Raw genomic sequence first — 18,990 nt, forward strand, 5'->3', positions numbered from 1 at the left:
ACCTTCATAACTTGTTTTATGAGGGGATATTCCTGGTCTAGGAACAGACTCAAGGGTAAAGATGGGAAGGGGCCACACTCTGGTGACACATAGGGTAAGATTCTGTTGCTTGAACATAGATGTCCAGAGTTACTTGAGTACTTCAGAGTACCCAACACATCTACAAAGAGTTGGTGGGTGTGAGGAAGGGCTCAATGGGGGACCCAGATCTTTCTTGAGCAGCTAGAATACGCTAAGGCATTTCAAATGGAGTTAGAAATCTATGTTCAGCAACTCAATTAGTGCTACATTTGGTGAGAGAAACCCCACTCTGGTGCACATTCCATGGTGATTTGCAAGTGCAGTGGAAAATTAAGAGACAGAACAGGTAATACTTCCTTCCCATTTTCCAGAATGGATCTAGCTCTGCTTTCCACTCGAAGTAGAAAATGCCTCAGTAGTGAGTCACGTGCTTTTTGGGTTTTCTTCTTTGCTGACTAAGGGCATATGAACTTCTTTTCCAAGAAGGCAGGTAGGCAAGGAGTGATCTGTAACGCTGATTCGCTTCCAGAGTCCCAGCACTCAGAGGCTCATTTAGAGCTCCCAAGCTCACCACAGTTTGGTATCACCTCTACTAACTTCAGGCGGACACAATCATAGAGGTCTCTGGCCTGGATGCAATTCATCTTGGCCTAAAGGAGATGTCCTTGCTTGGTCAGATGGATTGCACTCTAAAAGAATCATGTGGTCTCCAATAAGGAATAGCTCATAAAAGAACACCTAAAATCAGGTAAGGTGGATCTTGCACTAGGATATGGTGAGCTTGATCTCTGTTCCTCTGCTCTGGTGTCCCAGTCCCATCTGCATTGATTAGGAGCCTATCCCTAACTTCACTTGCTCTGCCAAAATTTTTTTGAAGTTTCTCTCTTTCTGTATTCAGTGAATACAGAGCAAAGTATCTCATGCTTTTTCTGCTAGTTCCCATCTCCGTCCATCTACTTACCACCTAAAGTGCTTTGAGTGTTTACATGTCTAACATATGCAACTGAGTTCAATATGTCAGTAGATGTTGGGAATAATCTCTTCCCCTTAGTGTCATCTGCTGATTGCTGAGTTTCCTGACACTGTTGGAGGAAATATGTAAAGTTTTACTTCCCAAATCCTATTCCTGGGGAACTTCATTAGTACACTGAAACTTCCCCTTTCCAGGCAACACTTTACGCTGTTCTTCCTTGGCTGTTCTCTGTTATATGATTCATCTCTTCTAATGCTAGTCTGTTCTCTGTTAGATAGTGATTCATCTCTTCTAATGCTAGTCTTCTAGAAATCAGTTGTCTAAATCCAGTCTATGCGCAAAAATCAAAATATCTGAAGGACAATTTATCCATGGCTAAAATCAAGGTCAGAGACAGGTGTGATGAATCGCTGTTGGAAAGTGTTGATTTCTATCCATATTCAACAGTGAGAATCTACATGCAAAGCATTGATTGCCTTTTTGAATTGGCTGTAAACAAGAAAGAGATCACAGCCTTCTTTAGCTTTCCAAAGTTTACGCATTGCACCAGGTCAATGCTTTATTCAAGTGTACACAGGTGAGATCAGTATTTCCCTGGTCTCCAAAGAGATCCTCACTCCCTTGGTTCATCCATCTCTAGGCAAGTCAAAGAGGTATTTTCCCTCCATTCTCACTTATATTTTGGCCTTTTGTTGTTCCTTCTTTCCAGTAATGGCCCAAAGCCTTGCAAGACATTCCAACACATTGCTGTTCGTCTCCAATTTCCCCTCCAGAGCTGGAGAATACCAGTGTCCCTGAAGCGATCACTGCCCCCAAGCCTCCCAAGATGTACAACCAAAGACACATTAGCCATAAAACCCCCAAGACCTATGGCTGTGACAGAACCCAGACCCACAGTGAACACTTCCTCTAGCAAAACCTGATACAGAAAACCTCCTTCTATCACCCTGGGGAAAAAATAAATCTGAGACAAGGAAAATATATCTTGAATAATGATATAATGAAGCTTATTTGGCTTCTAGCACAACTAGGAGACCCAGTCCTACAGGAACTCACCTCTGTGTACTGCTGTTGCATGTATTGAATTAGTCAGGGCATGAGAAACTGGAAAGCAGCTCTTACTTGCTCTTGAAACTAAATTGCAGGTCTCTAAGACCAGCATAGTCATTCTCACTGCAGAAATACAGCCCATCCTTGTCAGAGCAAAAAGGCACCTTTGAAATCCAGCAGAAAATTCCACTTGAGAAGCAAGAACAGAAGATAAGGAAGACGAGGCCACTGATGAAGGCAAAGGTTTCCCACCACCACTGATACTGGAGCCCAGCTGAGGAGGGAGGCTGCTGAGAAAGAGGATAGCTTTGTGAAGCTGTGTTGTCCTGTGTTGGTGGGTATTCATCTGCCCTTTCTCCCCACTCTTGGATGTCTGGTTGGTGAGCAAGGGCATGCAGCTGTGTCTTCCACTTTTGTTGGGATGAATGCATCCTGGTCTTTATGGTTTCCTCCTTTGTTCTTGGGGGAAGGAGACTAAATGGGGAGAGAATCTCATGTATGGGAATATGACCATCCCAAAAAACATCACATCTCTTGGTGACAATGATACTTGTGACCTGATTCTGAGAGATATGATCCATCTGCCCCTTACTTCCTCCTTCTACTAACTAGCAAATTTCACAGTATTGCTAGGACTGGTTCATGAGATGGTGAGCAAGAAGGTGGATGTAGCCTGAACTCTACTGTACAGCAGCTTGATCTTCAGCCTCATGTCCCCAAGGATAATCTGGACTCAATCTTTGCAGATGTGAAACCATTCCTTGCAGGTATCTCTGAGGACTCTGCAGACTGCAAGGATGGGTTCCTCTCCATCAAAGCCCCAGAGAGGGCATCTACCTTCACTACCACCTCAGGAAGAAGATCACAGGGCAGAAGAGACAGAGGGGGCCAGAAGGGACCTTGAAGGCTTTCTCACATAACCTAAAAACATCGGCCATGCAGAATTCATTTAAATCAACCTATCTGATATCTACCTTTGCTCCCATGAGTTATATCCACTCTTTAGGCTCCAGTCATGAGGGATAGGATTCAGCTGTCTAAAAAATAGGTGGCCAGAAAAGAATATCTATCAATTGAGGAGAGATGAGTAGTCTCCACCTTAGAAGAGAGAAAACTTGAAAGACTCCTAGACTAGGAATACCCTCAAAACAGCACCTAGGTCATTGTTTTCTTATGCCATGCAGCATTGTCATACACTTATTGCACCAGGATGCCTAGAAGTCTAAAATTAGGAAGAGACCTAATGGCTAGACCTAGCCATAGCTAAATCTTCCCAGTGTCCAGCAGGTAGCAAAGAAGGGAAGAAAGGGACCTTTCTGTGGACCTTACCGGCATCCCCTGCAGAGATAGCTTTCGACAGCAAAAGTTGTAGGAGATAAATCTCACTCCAAATATGATCACATAGAACAACTTACAGACAATCTCTTAAGGACTAACCCATCACTGATATCTGTACAAAGTTGTTGGTGCTGGAGAGTACCTCTTCTCCTGATTCATCCCTCAAGTATCAGCAAGTATATGGCTCAGCCTTGTTTTCTGAACTGTGAATTCCAGCCTGCCCAGGAAAACCCTCATGAAGATCTGTTCCCTTCTGGGGATGATGAATTGGTACCCACAGGCATTCTAACCTAGCAGTGGGGAAGAGATGAGGATGATATATTCCTATGTGATGTAGAGCATGTAGATGTTATGAGGGTTCCAAGGAGAGCACTGGAGTGGGTACAGGGCCTGACAGAAAAGTCATGGTTTCATTAGCCATTTACAAAAGATCTATAAAACCTTAGACCTTGCCCTAAATTGGACACTGATTATTGATATTTCATTAGTGTCAAAAGTTTGTCCATTAGAGTAGATTAGAGAGGAGGACTTCTGAGTCTCATTTCCCCTTCTTGTCTACCCCATCAGACCCCATGCTCCCTTCTGAGTCCTGAAATGGCAACCCTTGAGATCTGGGCCCATACCATTTACTCCAACTCAAATCCCATCTCAGATGAGGGAAAATCAGTTGGAGAGGAGAGGAGAGGGGCGGGAAGGGGAGGGGAGGTAGCCTCTTGGGCAAGCCTGATTTACACCAGCTGAGGAACAGATCCATCCAGAGCCCGAGCTCAGTGCAGCCATGACTGTGGGAATTGGTTAGGTGTTCTCTGCTTCACCACAGTTCCGCTCTGTCTTCAGGGACTATGCTGCTGCAGGCATAGTTGTGGAAGGGGCTAATGTGTGCACAAGGCTTCAAGCAAGCCTAAGCAGCTGGGCTGACACACAGCATGTGGTGCAACCTGGCGTTCAGAGGGGAAGTTAGCACTTTTGAGCTTTCTTGTTCATGCTGAGGGCAGGCTGCAGAGCTCTTCCCCATTTACCCAGGATGATTTATACCCTCTGGTGCTGAAGCAGAAAGTTTTGATCTCTACAATGATCCCATGCTGGGAGTCCCTTCTTCCATCTGCTCTTCCTTTGGGAATGAATTATGGCCTAAGGGATCTGATCCCAGGGATGTTTTCTGTGATCCAGTCCCCCCCCCCCCCCCCGCCGCCTTTTCCCTCTCCAAGAAATCGGTCCTCTACAGATGCAAGCCAGCATATCTTGGCAGTGCAGATATTTGTTATCCCTGAACACCCAGCATCTAGAGGGACAAGGAACTGATGTGCCTGTGTGCCCTCCCCCTTCTGGCAGGTCCCACGGTTCAGAGATAAATGCCCAAGGTGCAGTGGTGTACCACAAAGGAGTCTGAATTTCAGATGAAAGTAAGAACCGGATTTAATGATAACATGGTGGAGTTACATGTGTGGTGGAGCAGATGCACACACACATGCACAAACACACACGAACACATTCTCCAGGATGGAGGATATCTTTTGATGAAACCCACACCACAAAGATACAACACCCAGATTTAATCAGAGAGATGTGAGACGTTTGAAGGCACAGAGGAGAGAAGCAGGCCAAGTAATTTCAGTTCAGCATTCACCACTGTTGTCTTTTGGGGACACTGAAACAGGCAAGAGGGAATTAGGCAAGGTCCTAGGGAATGGATTGCCTTTACTAAATAGGGCAAAAAGCCTTTGGGGATGTTTCTTCTGCTTCATATTGTTATTCCATCCCGAATCCCTCCTCCAGATCTGCAAAGAAAGGAGCAACAGCATCTGAAATTGCTTTCTTTAGTCTCAGACCTCTAAAGGAGACAAGTTTGGGGGCCAAATGAGGAAGGATGGTAAAGAGAGATCCTGTTCAAATTCTCTGACCAGAACATTCCCCCCAAAACGCTTTGAACAAGTGTTTTTTGTTTTTTGTTTTTTGTTTTTTTTTCCTTTCAAAGGAATGTGAAATAACAAAAAGTGGATCATTTTTGGAAAAGAAAATAAAGTCCCAGGATTATAAGAATCAGTGTGTCCTGATGAAAATATAGCATTTACCTCTTCTCTTCATCAGGCAGTGGGAGAAGAAAAAGATGAGGCCATTGATGGTAAAGAATGAGCCACCCACAGCAATCTCTCGGATCCAGCTGATTTTCTGGCCTGCGTGGATGAGGAGAAATCAATGGTGATTTAATCATTGTGCAATATTCCCCTCCTCCCCAGTAGAGAAAGTTAATCCTACCACAACCAAAAAACATCTATAGCTTCTATTCCACCCACATATCAGAGGGAATGAGGTTATGCTCCCTCCAGATCTTCTACCGCAAATTCCCAGAACAGAAACTTTGAGAATGGGTGTGAGAGTCAGTGGAGCTCCAGATTCTGAAAACGTATCAGCCAGTAGCTGTATGGTCCTACAAATAAGAAGCTAAACTGTGTTGGCTACCCTACCATACACTTTTAATCTTCTGTACTGGTCCTTGGGAGATTGGTTAGCAAGTAATCCTCTTTGAAAGCTTCGGTGCATGTCCCCTTCGGGAAAGCTGCATCACAGCTGTGATCTTATCAGAAAAGCCTTATAAGATGATGAGAAACTCTTTTCATGGAGATTTTCCCATTATATCCCATTATTTTGGTAGATAAACACATGGAGGGGTATGGCAATGAACTCATTTAGTGATGGATAGAAACACTGAGACAAGAAGAGGTAGATGTTCATATCACAGGAGGGGATGGAGATGAGATCCATGAATGACTTCATAGACAAGTGCATGGAGATGAATTAACTGATGATAGAGCAGGAGTTATTGGACCCCCCTAGTGTGCAAGTTTTTAAGAACTCACTTTTCACATAGACATGGACCCAGTGACTCCTCTCTGAGCGAACAGGACGTGTAGACCAAAATACAAAATAGGCACAACTGTAAAACCCAGAGACCTCCTTTCCAGTGATACTGAGGTTGTAGCTGTAGTTTTTAATGTCTGATACTGGGATAGAGATTGCAAGTCCAAAGTCCCCATAGTACTGGATTTCTCTAACATAGTCTGCAGATGACGGGACAGAGCAGAGTAGCTTGACATAGTCCCCGGATATGTAGACCTCTTGCTGAGGTTCTAGGGACAAAGTTGGAGCCATGGGAGCATCTGCAAAAAAAAATTTTTTAAATAAAGAAAACAAAAAACAAAAAACCCTGCTAGCTATTGACACCAGACCCTGGGCAGATGAAGCCCCCCACAAAATCCATGTATGATGAAGGAAATAGAAAGGATATTAATTCTTAGTTCACACATTATTGGGATGAATATACATCCTTTAACCACAAAAAACCTTTTTTTGGGGGGAAGTCATTCTTGGCTCTTTTTTCTATGCCGTTCTTGAACCATGAGCCACAGAAAACAGTCCCACAAGTTTCAGAGACAGTAACTCAGATCAGCTTACCAGGCTTCACTGAGGTACAGAAAATATGTATCTTTATATAGCCTGTGTGGGAAGGCATATGATACACTTACAACCCCAATGAAAGCATTGTGGTTGATAGGTGTTAAAAGACCTCTTGGAGTGGCACAATTTCTGAAGTCACTGTTATGCAGCCTTATTCCTGCTTTCTGGAAAAAATCCAGTAGCATGTAAAGACATTATGAGAAGTCATGGACTACAGTCAGAGCAACTTCATTTTGGATTGGCAGCCAAATGATGGGGCCACTCTACAAGCTCATGGTCTAATGGGAGATGTGCAGTGAATGGGGGTGATGGTACCAAAGTCATATCCACAAGAGAAACATACCCTGCACCTTAACTGAAAGAGGAAGGCTCCTATTGGAAGAGATTTTTTGTCCGGAATCCTCCACCCAGTACATGCAAGTGTATTCTCCATTGGATGCTTTTGTAGCTGTGAGTTGGAACCAGGCAGTTGTGTGGTGATAGGGTGCTCTCCAGTAGATTTGGTCCCCACTTTGGTTGAAGAAACAAAAGCCACCTAGTGTCTTCTTTGTTGGAGCCAAGCATGTCAAAGCTACACGCTCCCCTTCATAGTATACATCATAACTGGGGTCTGTGGAGAGGGTAGGGACTGGCAAAGGGTCTGGAAAAGAAAGCAAGGATTTAGAGAATGGGAGGAAACCCTCAGAGAGGAAAAAAGATGATGAGACACGCCCCTTTTTCTCCATCTTACCAGATGCAACTCAATCCCACCTTGTTGCTGAAGGCTCACTTTCCAGTTGGACATCTTATGACAGGTAAAAATGTACTTACCTGCAGATAATGCATCAAACAGGAACACCGGGAGGAAGGCTGCAAGAGATGGACATTGAGAGCTTTGAGAAGGCAAGACAGAGGAGGCTACTAAAAGGAGAGGAAGAAAGTCACTCACACATCAGATGCAGAAGGAAAGAGAGCACCATACTGAGCAAAACTCTCCCAGAGAACAAAGCTGGGCACCAGGCCAGGCTGTATTTCAGGACCCATGAAGTCCTGCCCCCTTTGGCATTCAGTCAGGCAGGATACGCCTCCCCAGTGCCACATGTTCATACTGTTTATGGTTAATTTCTATGCAGCCATGAGATGGAAGATCAAGATAGATGACAGAGCAAAGCCAAGAAACAAAGTCCACTACACAACAGTCACACTATAGATTTTGGAGAGGGCATGACAAATTCAGGATGCGATACTGCCCTCTCATACCATGCGCCTTGTGACTATTTCTCTCTGGATGGATGTCTGCCTCATCCAGAGGTAGGTACTGTGCTTGTCCATTTATTCTCCTAGTGACCCTATCTGGCTTGGTGAAGCTTTCCTTTCTGTCAGTATGGCAATAATCACTAGCAATTTTATATATTAATGACCAGCCTTTCATTCTACAGCCACTCATCTATCCATATACATACCCATCCACCTACATCTTCGTGTCCATCTATCCCCCTGGATTACTACGCAGCTACACTTATTCATCTGTACTACTCAGTTTCTGCTGCTTTCTGCTTTTGGTTCAGTGTTTCTGAACACAGACTCACATATCCACTAGTGCAGGTACATGCAGATACTGAATTTGTGAAGACCACTAAGTCAACATGGTTCTCTAGCCAAAACCACCCAAACTATAACCTGAAATGTCCTAAAATTCCACCTATCTAGGCAATGAAAAAAGTGTTGCACCTGCAAATGTGGTCACCTTGCGGTTGATCAACCACCTGTGGATTCAACCTGTGGGTCAACCTCGGAATAAATTTCTATCATATGTCTAACATCTTCTAAAGACCTTCAACCAGTGGCCAACCACTTCAGAAAATTCTGCACTGAAGGCACCTGTTCCTTCAAAACCCAGCTATTAACACTTGAGTGTCTTTATTCTATGTTCAGGCTACTAATCCTTGATGCAGTAAAGTGGGATTCATTCAGATTCAAGCTGAGAAAAGAAATTCAAGTGCCTAAATGAATGCTCAGTGCCATTTTCAGCATGCTCAGAGATGTTGAACAGAAATGGATGATACAGCAGCCTTCAGAGATGATGAACTACATTAACTATTAGAAGCAAAAATTACATTACTAGGAGGAAGCAAAAGAGCTTATTTGCAAAAATAGATCAAAAGGGCTTGTTTCAGGAAGGACAGGTGATTTCTGACTGTTGTTTTAACTGCAGAAAATTGAAAAGAATTTAGGCATCAGTTTTGATGAACCTGCAGAAATTCCATATGCTGATGAAGCCTCCCCAGTAAAACCAGATACAAAACTCAGCATGCCCCTGAATTTATCTTTCAGCTACATGTAACATGTGTTGAACAAGATTATTTCTTCTGTTAGAAGTGACTTTCTGATTGCTGGGCAATTGATTGATATCAGCACTGAGAAATTATATCTTGAGTAAAGAAATGGTGCTGACGTGCTCCTTAAGGGATTAGGAAGGAAGTGAGATCACATGGGTTTTAACAGGGGAGGAAAGGCTCATTGAGCTGGGGTATAAAATACCTTGAGGTCAGGGTCTAATTGCCAGCTCTGAGAGGTAATGGGATTGACTGGATTACAGCTGATAAGGGTCTTAGGAGCCAAGATACTGAGGTTCTCTCCCCAGGCCTGGGAGAGGAAAACCATTGCATCAACACAGCACAAGATATTTGTGTATGACTCCCCCCCCCCCCCCCCCCCCGCCGCCTGAGAAGAAACAAGGCTAACTCTGATCTGATATTTACCTCCAGAATCAGTTGGATGTGTGCTCATGATCACAATTCTCTGAATTCCCTTTGGATTTGCACTCAGATTTTCTCTGGCCCTGGTTAACCCCTCCCCTCATCTCTGTTCTCTCTATTCATAAATAATGATCTGAACCCAACGTATCCCATCCTCCATCCCCCCCGAAATATATAAACAAGTGTCTCAAGTCATTCAGATGCAACTGGAGGTTTATAAGCACTGGCCTTTGATACCCTGCTTAAAAAAAAAAAGAAACAGAAAAACAAACAAACAAACTTTTGATGACTTCTTCTCAACTAAATTTCCAAGAGATCTGTTGGGGACCACAAAGCAAAATAGAAGAGAAACTCATCAGTCCTCTCTGTGTTTTTGGTTTGGTTTGGTTTGGTTTGGCTTGTTTGTTTGTTTCTCCCTACTAAGATTAAAAAACAAACAAACAAACAAACCAACAAACCTTCCAGTTACTAAACACTAACAGCCTCTTTGTTTAATCCTATGGCACTGGTGTGAGCTCCCAGAAGTCATGGAGCTGTCAGTATCTCCATCTCCATCTGTCTCTTAATGGAGAGAGGGCAGCACCTCCTGAAACTGTTGGCTTCTCCCTTTATCCTCCCTGGAAAAGCAGTTTAGACTTGAACAACTTGGGGGTGAGTGCCTTAATTTTGGCATTGACTTCCTGTTATAGATACCCTAGAGATTTATCTGGCCTGAGTTTTGGTGTGTTGATCCGGAAGCAGATATCTATATTTCATCCCCTGAATCACTTTCAGCTCCCTTCCTGGCATCTGAAATAGCCTTAGATCTACGTCTAGACATGGGAAGTGCTTCACAAAAGCAGAAATAAGGCCCCACCCTGCTTCTCCCAGCTCCTTTTATGTACATGTTGACATGTGCATGCTCTGTGCTCCTGGGGCGGGGGGAGGGGGAACCTTCTCAGGACTATCCTATGACACCATCCAAGGTTAGATGACACAAGACTACCTAGCAACTGCTGATCACATGAAAACACAGTCTAATCAAACGCTGACTTGTCATAGACCCTGGGTCTCTGTGGAAATAATTCTGGAAGTATCAGGAGTGAGGAGGTTAGGAAGAGGCAGCAGTGAGGGGACAGGTCCTGGGCTCAGCAGTATGAGCACGGCGTTCGACTATTGACATGAATGGTGCAGTTGGATGATGTGTTTTTCCTGTTGTAAGTCAGAGGCAGCAGATCTAATCATTTGCTTTCTGCTGAAAAAAAGTCTTCTGCATGTGGCCAGGTAAATGTAGTGTCCTTTATTGAACAGGGTGAGATACATAGAGGAAGAGGATGTGTGTGTTTGCATGTATCTCCTTCCTTTTTTACCTCCACTGATGAGACTGAAAAGTTACTGCCTGAAAGGATGTGACATGGATGCTGAGCAGTTTAAGTCCTGGAGCACAGTGTTGTCCAAGGTGGGTCTTTCTCAGATAGATCGTCTCTCTGTTTCATCTGTCACAGACTAATCTGATCCTCAAACCATAAACCAGACAGGGAAAGAAAGCAGAATGACTGGTAAGATCTGATCTGATAAGTTTCTACATCAGAAATAAAATGGCAGAGCTATTATTTAACAGTCAGATCCATTTGCCACAGGTAAGATCATGTGTTGGAAGCCTTTCCAACTCCACCATAGCAAAGAGTTTTGAGCTAGCTCCTGCAGCCATTCTCCCTCTCCAGAGAACACCAGTACCCTGCTAACAGACCCTCTTGTACTAACCAACCAGATCCCACAGCAGCAAGAAATATATTCTGGAGATTGAACGAGCACAACCTCTGCCCATTGAAACAAGGGCCTTAATGATTGCAGACATTCTCATTGCACTGCTCAAGAAGTTTCTCACCCTTTGGGACTGCAATACCCATTGTTTCTTGCAGGATCAGTTAGTCTCAGGGTGCTCCTTCCGCTTCAGGTCACCAGAATGTCAATGCAATAAAAATAATGTATTGATCATTGTATCTGTTTTTTTTTCTTTCCCCCCAAGTTAATAAACAGCTCCTTAGAAAGACATAAATGCATAGAATTATCTGCAGACAGATAGAGGACCTAGCTAAACCCAGAAAAATCAACCTTGAATGTCCATTTCACAACATCACTTCTTGGTTAAAAAGGGATAATAATATGATCTAAATTACCATCTTCTAGTGCTGAATAAGAGGTTGTCTCTCCCCAGCCAGTGTTCAACCTCAGCTACATTTATCCCTGTCCCCACTTTTATTCTGTAACAGAATTCCCTATTTAATAGGATATATAACGTGATAGAGTTAACTGTTCATGTGGTTCTTTATGTTTTTTTCAATCTCTTCCTCTCTCTCTTTGTCCCCAGACATTCTGGATTATAAATTCCACTTGACATTGTTCCTCCCTTGCCTGTGGTTTTGTTCCCTGCCACCACTGTCTCAATGTGATTCTTTGTGGATAGGATCTCTCTCTTTTTTTGGGGGGGGTAGGGACAGGGGAGATGCATATTCCCCTCTCCCCTCCAGTCAGTCCCCCCCTGCCAATCAAACTTCATTCCCTGGGGACAAGAGCCATTCCCTGATAGAGTTTCCTATTTATCATTAGCCATTAAGAAGTTGGATGATCAGTGAAAACTAGCCTTTCTGTTTCCTCCTGTGCTCAGCTGGGAAAGAAAAACAGCACTGGGAAAGAATATATTCAACTCACTTGCTGTGGTTCCTTTGGAATGAGCAAATTGTAATCATGATCTACACATCTCAGAAAAGGCCTTAACTGTGCTATGATAAATCCAGTCTTCAGATTCTAACAAAGATTAATTTTATTGCCTATATCTTTTCTGCTACAGGATTTCTCGGTCTAACATTATAATATTATAATATGCTTGAGCCATTTCCATAAAGTTTCCTTCTGGGTCAGCTTGGCCAGTACTTCTCCAAGGCCTTGGAGCTGAAAAAGAAACAGAGCAGAAGTTGGGAGAAACTTTGGTGAGTTTATCAAGAGTGTGCAGATCCTGCTCTCTCCTTTCTCTGCCTTCCTATTTTCTTACAACGGTACTATCCAAAAGCAGAAAATATTTCAGCCAAAGCCATGACAAAGCTAGTTATAAGTAGTATATCATGTAACCAAGAGATCGTCATCCTCAAGAAAAGATTCACTGTGGAATTCATCCTAAGAATAGGAAAATGGGTTCCCGAAACCATCACCAAGGGAGTTGAAAAGGGAAATTTTCCATAACTCAGTCTTTTTTTCTTCTTTCAGTCCTTCTCTATGCATGCCCTCAGAGAGTCTGGCTGCCAGGAAGTATGTTATCTCAGAGATGTAAGATAAAATGTTGCCTTCCTTCAAATATTCCATATCATAATAATTCTATACTTTTAATATTCTTACCTAAAATACAGACAGGCACAGGCTGGTTCCAGTTTTGTGAGATACACCTCCCAGTCATTTGCTCCTCATGCTCACAGCTAAATACACCAGTTGGCTGGTATTTGCCTACGGGACTGGGAGCACAGCCAGAGCCCTCAGGCTGGCTCCATTCCCCCAGTACTGATCTCAGACCCCACGTTACCAATCTTAGCTCTGTCCATGCAGAAGTGAAATGTCCTCTTTCAGACTTTCCCAGGTGATGAGCAGTGGCTGGCTAGCACTGAGATCCCTGATATGGGATCCACAGTGATGGAAGGCTGAGGAGGCTTTGCTGGGAGCAGTAGTGAAGAAAGATGGGATAAAAGGTCAAAGTTGATGTTCCTACCTGAAATTTGACCCTCATTTAGCATGTGGAAGAGAAGATACAAAGGAAAGGTGGACTGCAAAAAGCTCAAAGTTCAGGGTATAGAAAGAGGGAATTATTTCCCTCACTCCATATTTCCCATTCCCCAGGAGTCACTTCAACTCCTGCTTAATTGGTGTTACCTTTGTTCATCACTAAATGAACAGGTCAATCTCATCTTTTTCTTCTTCAGGAAGGTGTTATGGATTGGCTCAAGAGACATTTTTATTTCTCCAGTGGAGCTGGAAAATCGAAAATAGAGAAGCGAGAAGAGGAATCAATGCATTTTAACAAAGTAAATCCACAGCTCCAGGATTCTCAACACTTCATGAGCCATTGGCTTAGAGGAATTTGAAATGGAGAGGTATTAATGTGACTAGCCAGTATAAGCAGTAGGTAGGTTTCTACAATGAATATCATCATACGTGAGCACTCTTTAATTAATAACTTTGTCCAGAAGCAAACAAAAGTAAAGATTAATGGGGGCATGGGGGAGTGCGGGGGGGACAAAACAAAACAAAACATAGAGCTCCAAACTTCTAAAAAAAAAAAACACCAAAAAAACACTGTTCTGTCTTTTCTGGCATTTCTACCCACTGAACAGCAGAAGAAAGAGCAACTTGCCACAGAGACATAGATAATGTTGCTCTTCTCAGATATGAGCTCTTAGTCAGCTTCCATAGGTGTAAACACACATCTGTATGATATTTCAAACTCCATCTGATTGTGCTCTGTAACTTTCCTCTGCCATCATCAGTGCTAATTATTTTAAAGCTCTGTTACAATGATTGTTAAAAGCTCATTATCTTGGTGCCTTTCCCAGCCCAGGAGCTAAGCACCTTAGGTGACATACTCTCCTAGGAGAAGCACAGGAGCATGTGGTGGATCTAGAGCAAGAGAAAAAGGTTGGGACAGAGGGAAATGCCCCATCAGGGGAGGTGAAGAGCAACACACAGTCACCTATGATATGATTCAGAGCACTCCTAGCCCATGGGGAAGGAGTGCTCATATGTGCTTGGGGATTATCTACCCTATCATACTCTGCAGGAGATGGAAATCCTAAACCCAGTTCCAGTTGCAAGCAAATGTTTCAGATGGGCTGCAGGGCCCACATATAAATCAACGGTGGGATTTTTAGATACTTGTGGATATCCAGGAAAGGAGTATGAGGCATGACTGTGATGTTGGACTTCTAGGAAACCCACACCAAGCATCAGACAAAGCCTAGGGGGCACCAAATATCACTAGATACCCATGTTTGGATAAAAGAAACCAGAACACTGCCTTCACTGAACACCAGATGGGTAGGCGAGTATCCCCATGGGAGCTAGGAGCTGAAGGTCACTTTGTATGTCAGGGGATCTTGGATCAGTCTCCGCACCAGGAGCAGTTAGTGGGGTTGGTAAATAAAAAGCATGGGATACAGATGATCAGTTTTCATGCTGGAATGGTCCCTCGAAACCCACAGGAATATCTGCGGACATAGCAAGTGCCACTGGATCTGTAGGTTTTGGTAAGAATGTCCTGCCCTTGGTCTGGGCTCAGAGAGGGAGAGACTGTTGTTTATTAGCAGCAAAAAGAGAAATTAATGACTGCAGAAGCTATGTCTGTAACGTCAAGGCTAAAAAAACCCTTTTTTTTTGGTGTGTTGGTCCTACGCTTTTGGAAACAGAGCTGTGTTCTCCTTTGGAGAGCTATCACTAGCCCAGTGTCTGACTGGCATACAGCATGAACTCCTACATAGGTGCCTTTGAAAAAGACCTGGGAGGATATCTTAAAAATCATGGCTCAACCTGCTATCCATGGAAAAACCTTTCTGCGGGATTTACCCTATTTGTACTGAAAACCTCTCTTCTTTCAGCTGTCCCTCTGCTCCACATCTCTAGTCACTCCCTTCAAATTAGACTCCTAAAGTAGTTAAATGAGATTGGAGGAAACAAGGGAGAGGAAAGGGGCCATAGGTAGTACTGAATGTCAGAGGAGTTGACAAATGTGAAACACAGGAAGAAATCTTCTCTTATTTACTCTATAACAACCATGACGGGAGAACAGGACTATTATCCAGGGTGTGGAACCTCTCCATTGATGGTTGCAAGCTGAATCCAAATTCCCAGCCCTGTTAAATGGCTTTTTTTTCCCTTTTTTTTTCACTAACACACCAGAACAGTGGCTTAGGCACCAAAGACACTTAAATGGCCAAGCTTTTCCTGTTATGACTGCCTTCAGCATCACTTCTTTGCTAAAGGAAAGGGATTGGATCAACATGCCTTGGTAACAGTACTCCTCTGACGAGACCTCATGTGGCTATAAAATAGCCTGAGCTGACTGATTCAAAGGGAAATGTCCATTTGAGTTACATAGTCCCCAACTCTTTTGTGAGATCCCAGCAGCAAAGCCAGGGAATAAACAAGAAAGGAATGAATCCTCTCATGTGACATGCCACCTTTATAGAGATAGAGACAGCTAGGAAGGAATTTACTCCACATCTTTTCTGGCAGCATCATTTATTCAGATAACTCCATACCCCACATTAATGCTGTGCACTCCTGTGCAATTATTACAGGAAAAAACTGCCCAGTATCATATGTGTACATTTATTACAGTCTTAATTAACGTGATTCATCTAATTCTCCCCAGAGCCTGTTCCTCTGTACAAGCAAGCAAGCAACAACAACAACAACAACAATCAGTATTAAAGCATTCCTGGGCATTTCCAAGTCATATTTTAGAAATTTATAAGTTAATCTTAGGGGTCTCCAGGATGATTACTGCAGTTATTAAAAATAAATAAATAAATAAACAAGTCTCTATTTCTATGGATGCTGTATGTACAAATGTCCCTCTTACAGAGAGAAAGTCATAGTCTGCTACAGCCACATTATATCTCTTTTGGACCACTGGCTTGTAAAGGACATGAATTCTCTCCTAACTCCTCCCTCTTACCTGCAGGTACTATCTCTCGTTGTTGCTGTTGTCCTGACCAGTGCTTATGTGCTGAAGATGGCTCACTTTTCTGATGGTACCATTACACACATTTCACAAGGAAAGGAGGTTTGTTTAAAGAAGCCAAATTTTCCAGGAATGCTTCAGGAGAAGATGCCATACTTTGCAGAATTACAACAAAGCAATGATTTTTGTATCCAGCTGCTGGGAAGAACAATGGGTAGGTTAGTCCAAGAAGCACAGCTGCTCCTGCTGTGAAAAATGAGCATTCATCTATAACGCTCAGGTTGCCTGCAGTCAATCCTCTTTCACAATTATCTCCCATCCACCATAGCCAGGGAGCTCCATTGAAGTAGGCATTACCTGAGAGCCTAAGGGTGCTGCAAATTCCATGGCATGGAGGAACCAGAGAGAAAGACAGCAGGGATGTCTTTGGTCTTACTCAGTTTGGAAAATGAGAGCTATGTGGGGTATTTTCAGAAGAAGAATTCTCCTCACGTATTTATTTTTTTCTGCCCAGTGTTGGTCACCACTTCACTTTACACCACCTCATCCTGTGCTATACTTCATTTTGCATGGATCTTTCTTGAACTTTGTGAAATTCACAGATGTGTAAGCTATTTCTCAGTCCTGGTGAGGGAGGGGGGAAAGAGAGAGAGAAAAGAAAAAAGGGAGCAGATAGGTGACTAACTCATCATTTCCCAGCCCTTTCCTCTGCAGAGAATTGTGAAACTCCTTTTGTAATCAGGAAATAGAATGGAGATGCAGGAAGGCTGTATTTCTATTTAAACTCCTCCTTGATTCCCAAGACATAGCCTACCTCCTGTGTAAATATATCACCAGATATAAAAAAAACAGAGAGCTGTGGAGAAAAGTTTTCTTCAGAAGAGTTGGACTGGGAAATATCTATAGTGTTTGAACCTTTGGTCCCGTTATTTCCACCTGACTTTACCTGTATAACTGCATTCTGGGCTCCCTTTCTTCTTTGTGGCTATGCAGAGGGTCATCTCCAGAAACCCAGTAACATTGGATCCTCCTCACTGAACTTCGTCTCCCCTGAGTCTACGAAGAGACAAGCAGCTTGTACATGGAAAATATTTAACTCAAGAATCTCCTTATAGTCAGTGAATGAACTCAAGTTCTATATTCTAATCATGGTAGACGTTACCTCCTGTATCTGCCCCCTTCCAGGACTCCCAATATCAGTTCCAAAACTACAGTAGGTGTGATTCATTTCTGCATCACTTTCCATAGCTTTACTATGGCTGGTGTTTTCAGAAATTACCAGAGCTGAAAAAGAACAAGATGGAAACAGAGCTATAGTGGAGACATGCACAAGAATCATCTTACAGGAACAACTTTACAATTTACAGAGGTCTTCAGGGACATGATTTTTCCAAACTCATTTTCAACACCTGCCTTAGGCTGGGATGGTTCTCCATGAATATCACAGATGTCCAGTTTGTAAGCAGATTGGTCCATTTTTCCTCGGCTTGAGTTGGCCAGGAGAATTCCTCCTGCCATTCCCTTGCTATTGTATAGGGGTGAGGGCACTTGGGGCAGCTGACTCATTTCACAGGAGTGGAAAACCCCCACAAGACAGTGCCATACTGCCTGGATGCCTAGGACAGAGCTACTTCCCAGCTAGTGTCTGGGATAGGCATGTCCAATGGAAATCACTCCAAAGATAAGAAGAAAAAGTTGGAGGGTGGAACAACCCCTGAAAAATAAACCCCTGAAATACCAGAGACCAGAAGCATGAAAAGCCTTTAAAGCTCTTTTCAAATAAGGGGTGCATGGGGTTTAGGGCCTCTGGCAAAGCCAGGCTGTAGCACCTGAAAAGGGACAGTACATGGGAGAAGTAGCAAAATAGACTTTTTGCTCTACTAATTTTTACTGTGTGCTCCTGTTGCTCTTGGTTTTGTGAAAGGATCTCAGCTGATCATGAGACATGCAAGTATTTTTGTGTTAATCTTTTTCTGTATTGTTTTTCCTGAAAGCTGTGCATCCCATCTCCTCACTGCCATGAAGTCACAGACTAGAATTCAGGCATCAATGTATAACCTTTGGCACCTAGATAAGGATCTTAAATGTAAAAAAACAAACAAAAAACAAACAAAAAAAAACCCAAAATAACTTCCTTCTCAAGAACTAGCATAAAATTTGGACTCCACGGGGCTACTCCTGGCAGTCAGTTTGCTGGGTCTCAAATCTATCCATTTATTTGATATCTTAATAAGATTCCAGTGTCATATATTATTAACTACTCTTTCAAAGACTTGCATAGACATTTTGAAAAGAACTAAATTTCCTGTTTATCATTTAAATCCTTTAAAATATCTATTCTCTGAGGGATAAAAATGAGAGTAGTTTATAAGCAATATTATCCAGAAGTGTTAAAAGAAATTTTATAGTGAGAAGTCTCTGATTGCTTACTTTCACTGAAATATCCAGAGTTTGGAATAAGTTGATATAGTGCTAAAAAATCAGTTAAGATTTGATTCCTATATGGTATCCAACTGATGTAAGTCTTTTTTGCCAACTGTGGAGTTATACCAGTTTGTGATAGTTGAACCATCCCATGATGTTATGGCAGCACCTCAGTTTCTCAGTTGTTTCAGACATCCAAGTAATGGGAGGAAAAAGGCATAGGGTCCCAGTTCCCTGAGCAGGACACTTAAAGTTGTCCTGTGAAGAACAGAGCATTGCAACTGGGG

The 18,990-nt window shown here is 42.9% G+C and overlaps 1 protein-coding gene across 1 annotated transcript; it reads right to left on the reverse strand.

Moving 5' to 3' along the window:
• Positions 1-4,782: 4,782 nt before the first annotated feature.
• On the reverse strand, positions 4,783-7,803 carry LOC135326154 (uncharacterized). Its single transcript, XM_064504003.1, has 6 exons — positions 7,767-7,803; positions 7,649-7,687; positions 7,182-7,478; positions 6,241-6,540; positions 5,455-5,556; positions 4,783-5,160 (listed from the first exon to the last, which is right to left on the reverse strand). Exons 1-6 carry the CDS (start codon positions 7,795-7,797, stop codon positions 5,132-5,134), a joined length of 798 nt encoding a protein of 265 aa, XP_064360073.1. The 5' UTR covers positions 7,798-7,803; the 3' UTR covers positions 4,783-5,131.
• Between the last annotated feature and the right edge of the window lie 11,187 nt (positions 7,804-18,990).

This window comes from Dromaius novaehollandiae, unplaced genomic scaffold (assembly GCF_036370855.1).
Source record: "Dromaius novaehollandiae isolate bDroNov1 unplaced genomic scaffold, bDroNov1.hap1 HAP1_SCAFFOLD_37, whole genome shotgun sequence".
Lineage (NCBI taxonomy): Eukaryota > Metazoa > Chordata > Aves > Casuariiformes > Dromaiidae > Dromaius > Dromaius novaehollandiae.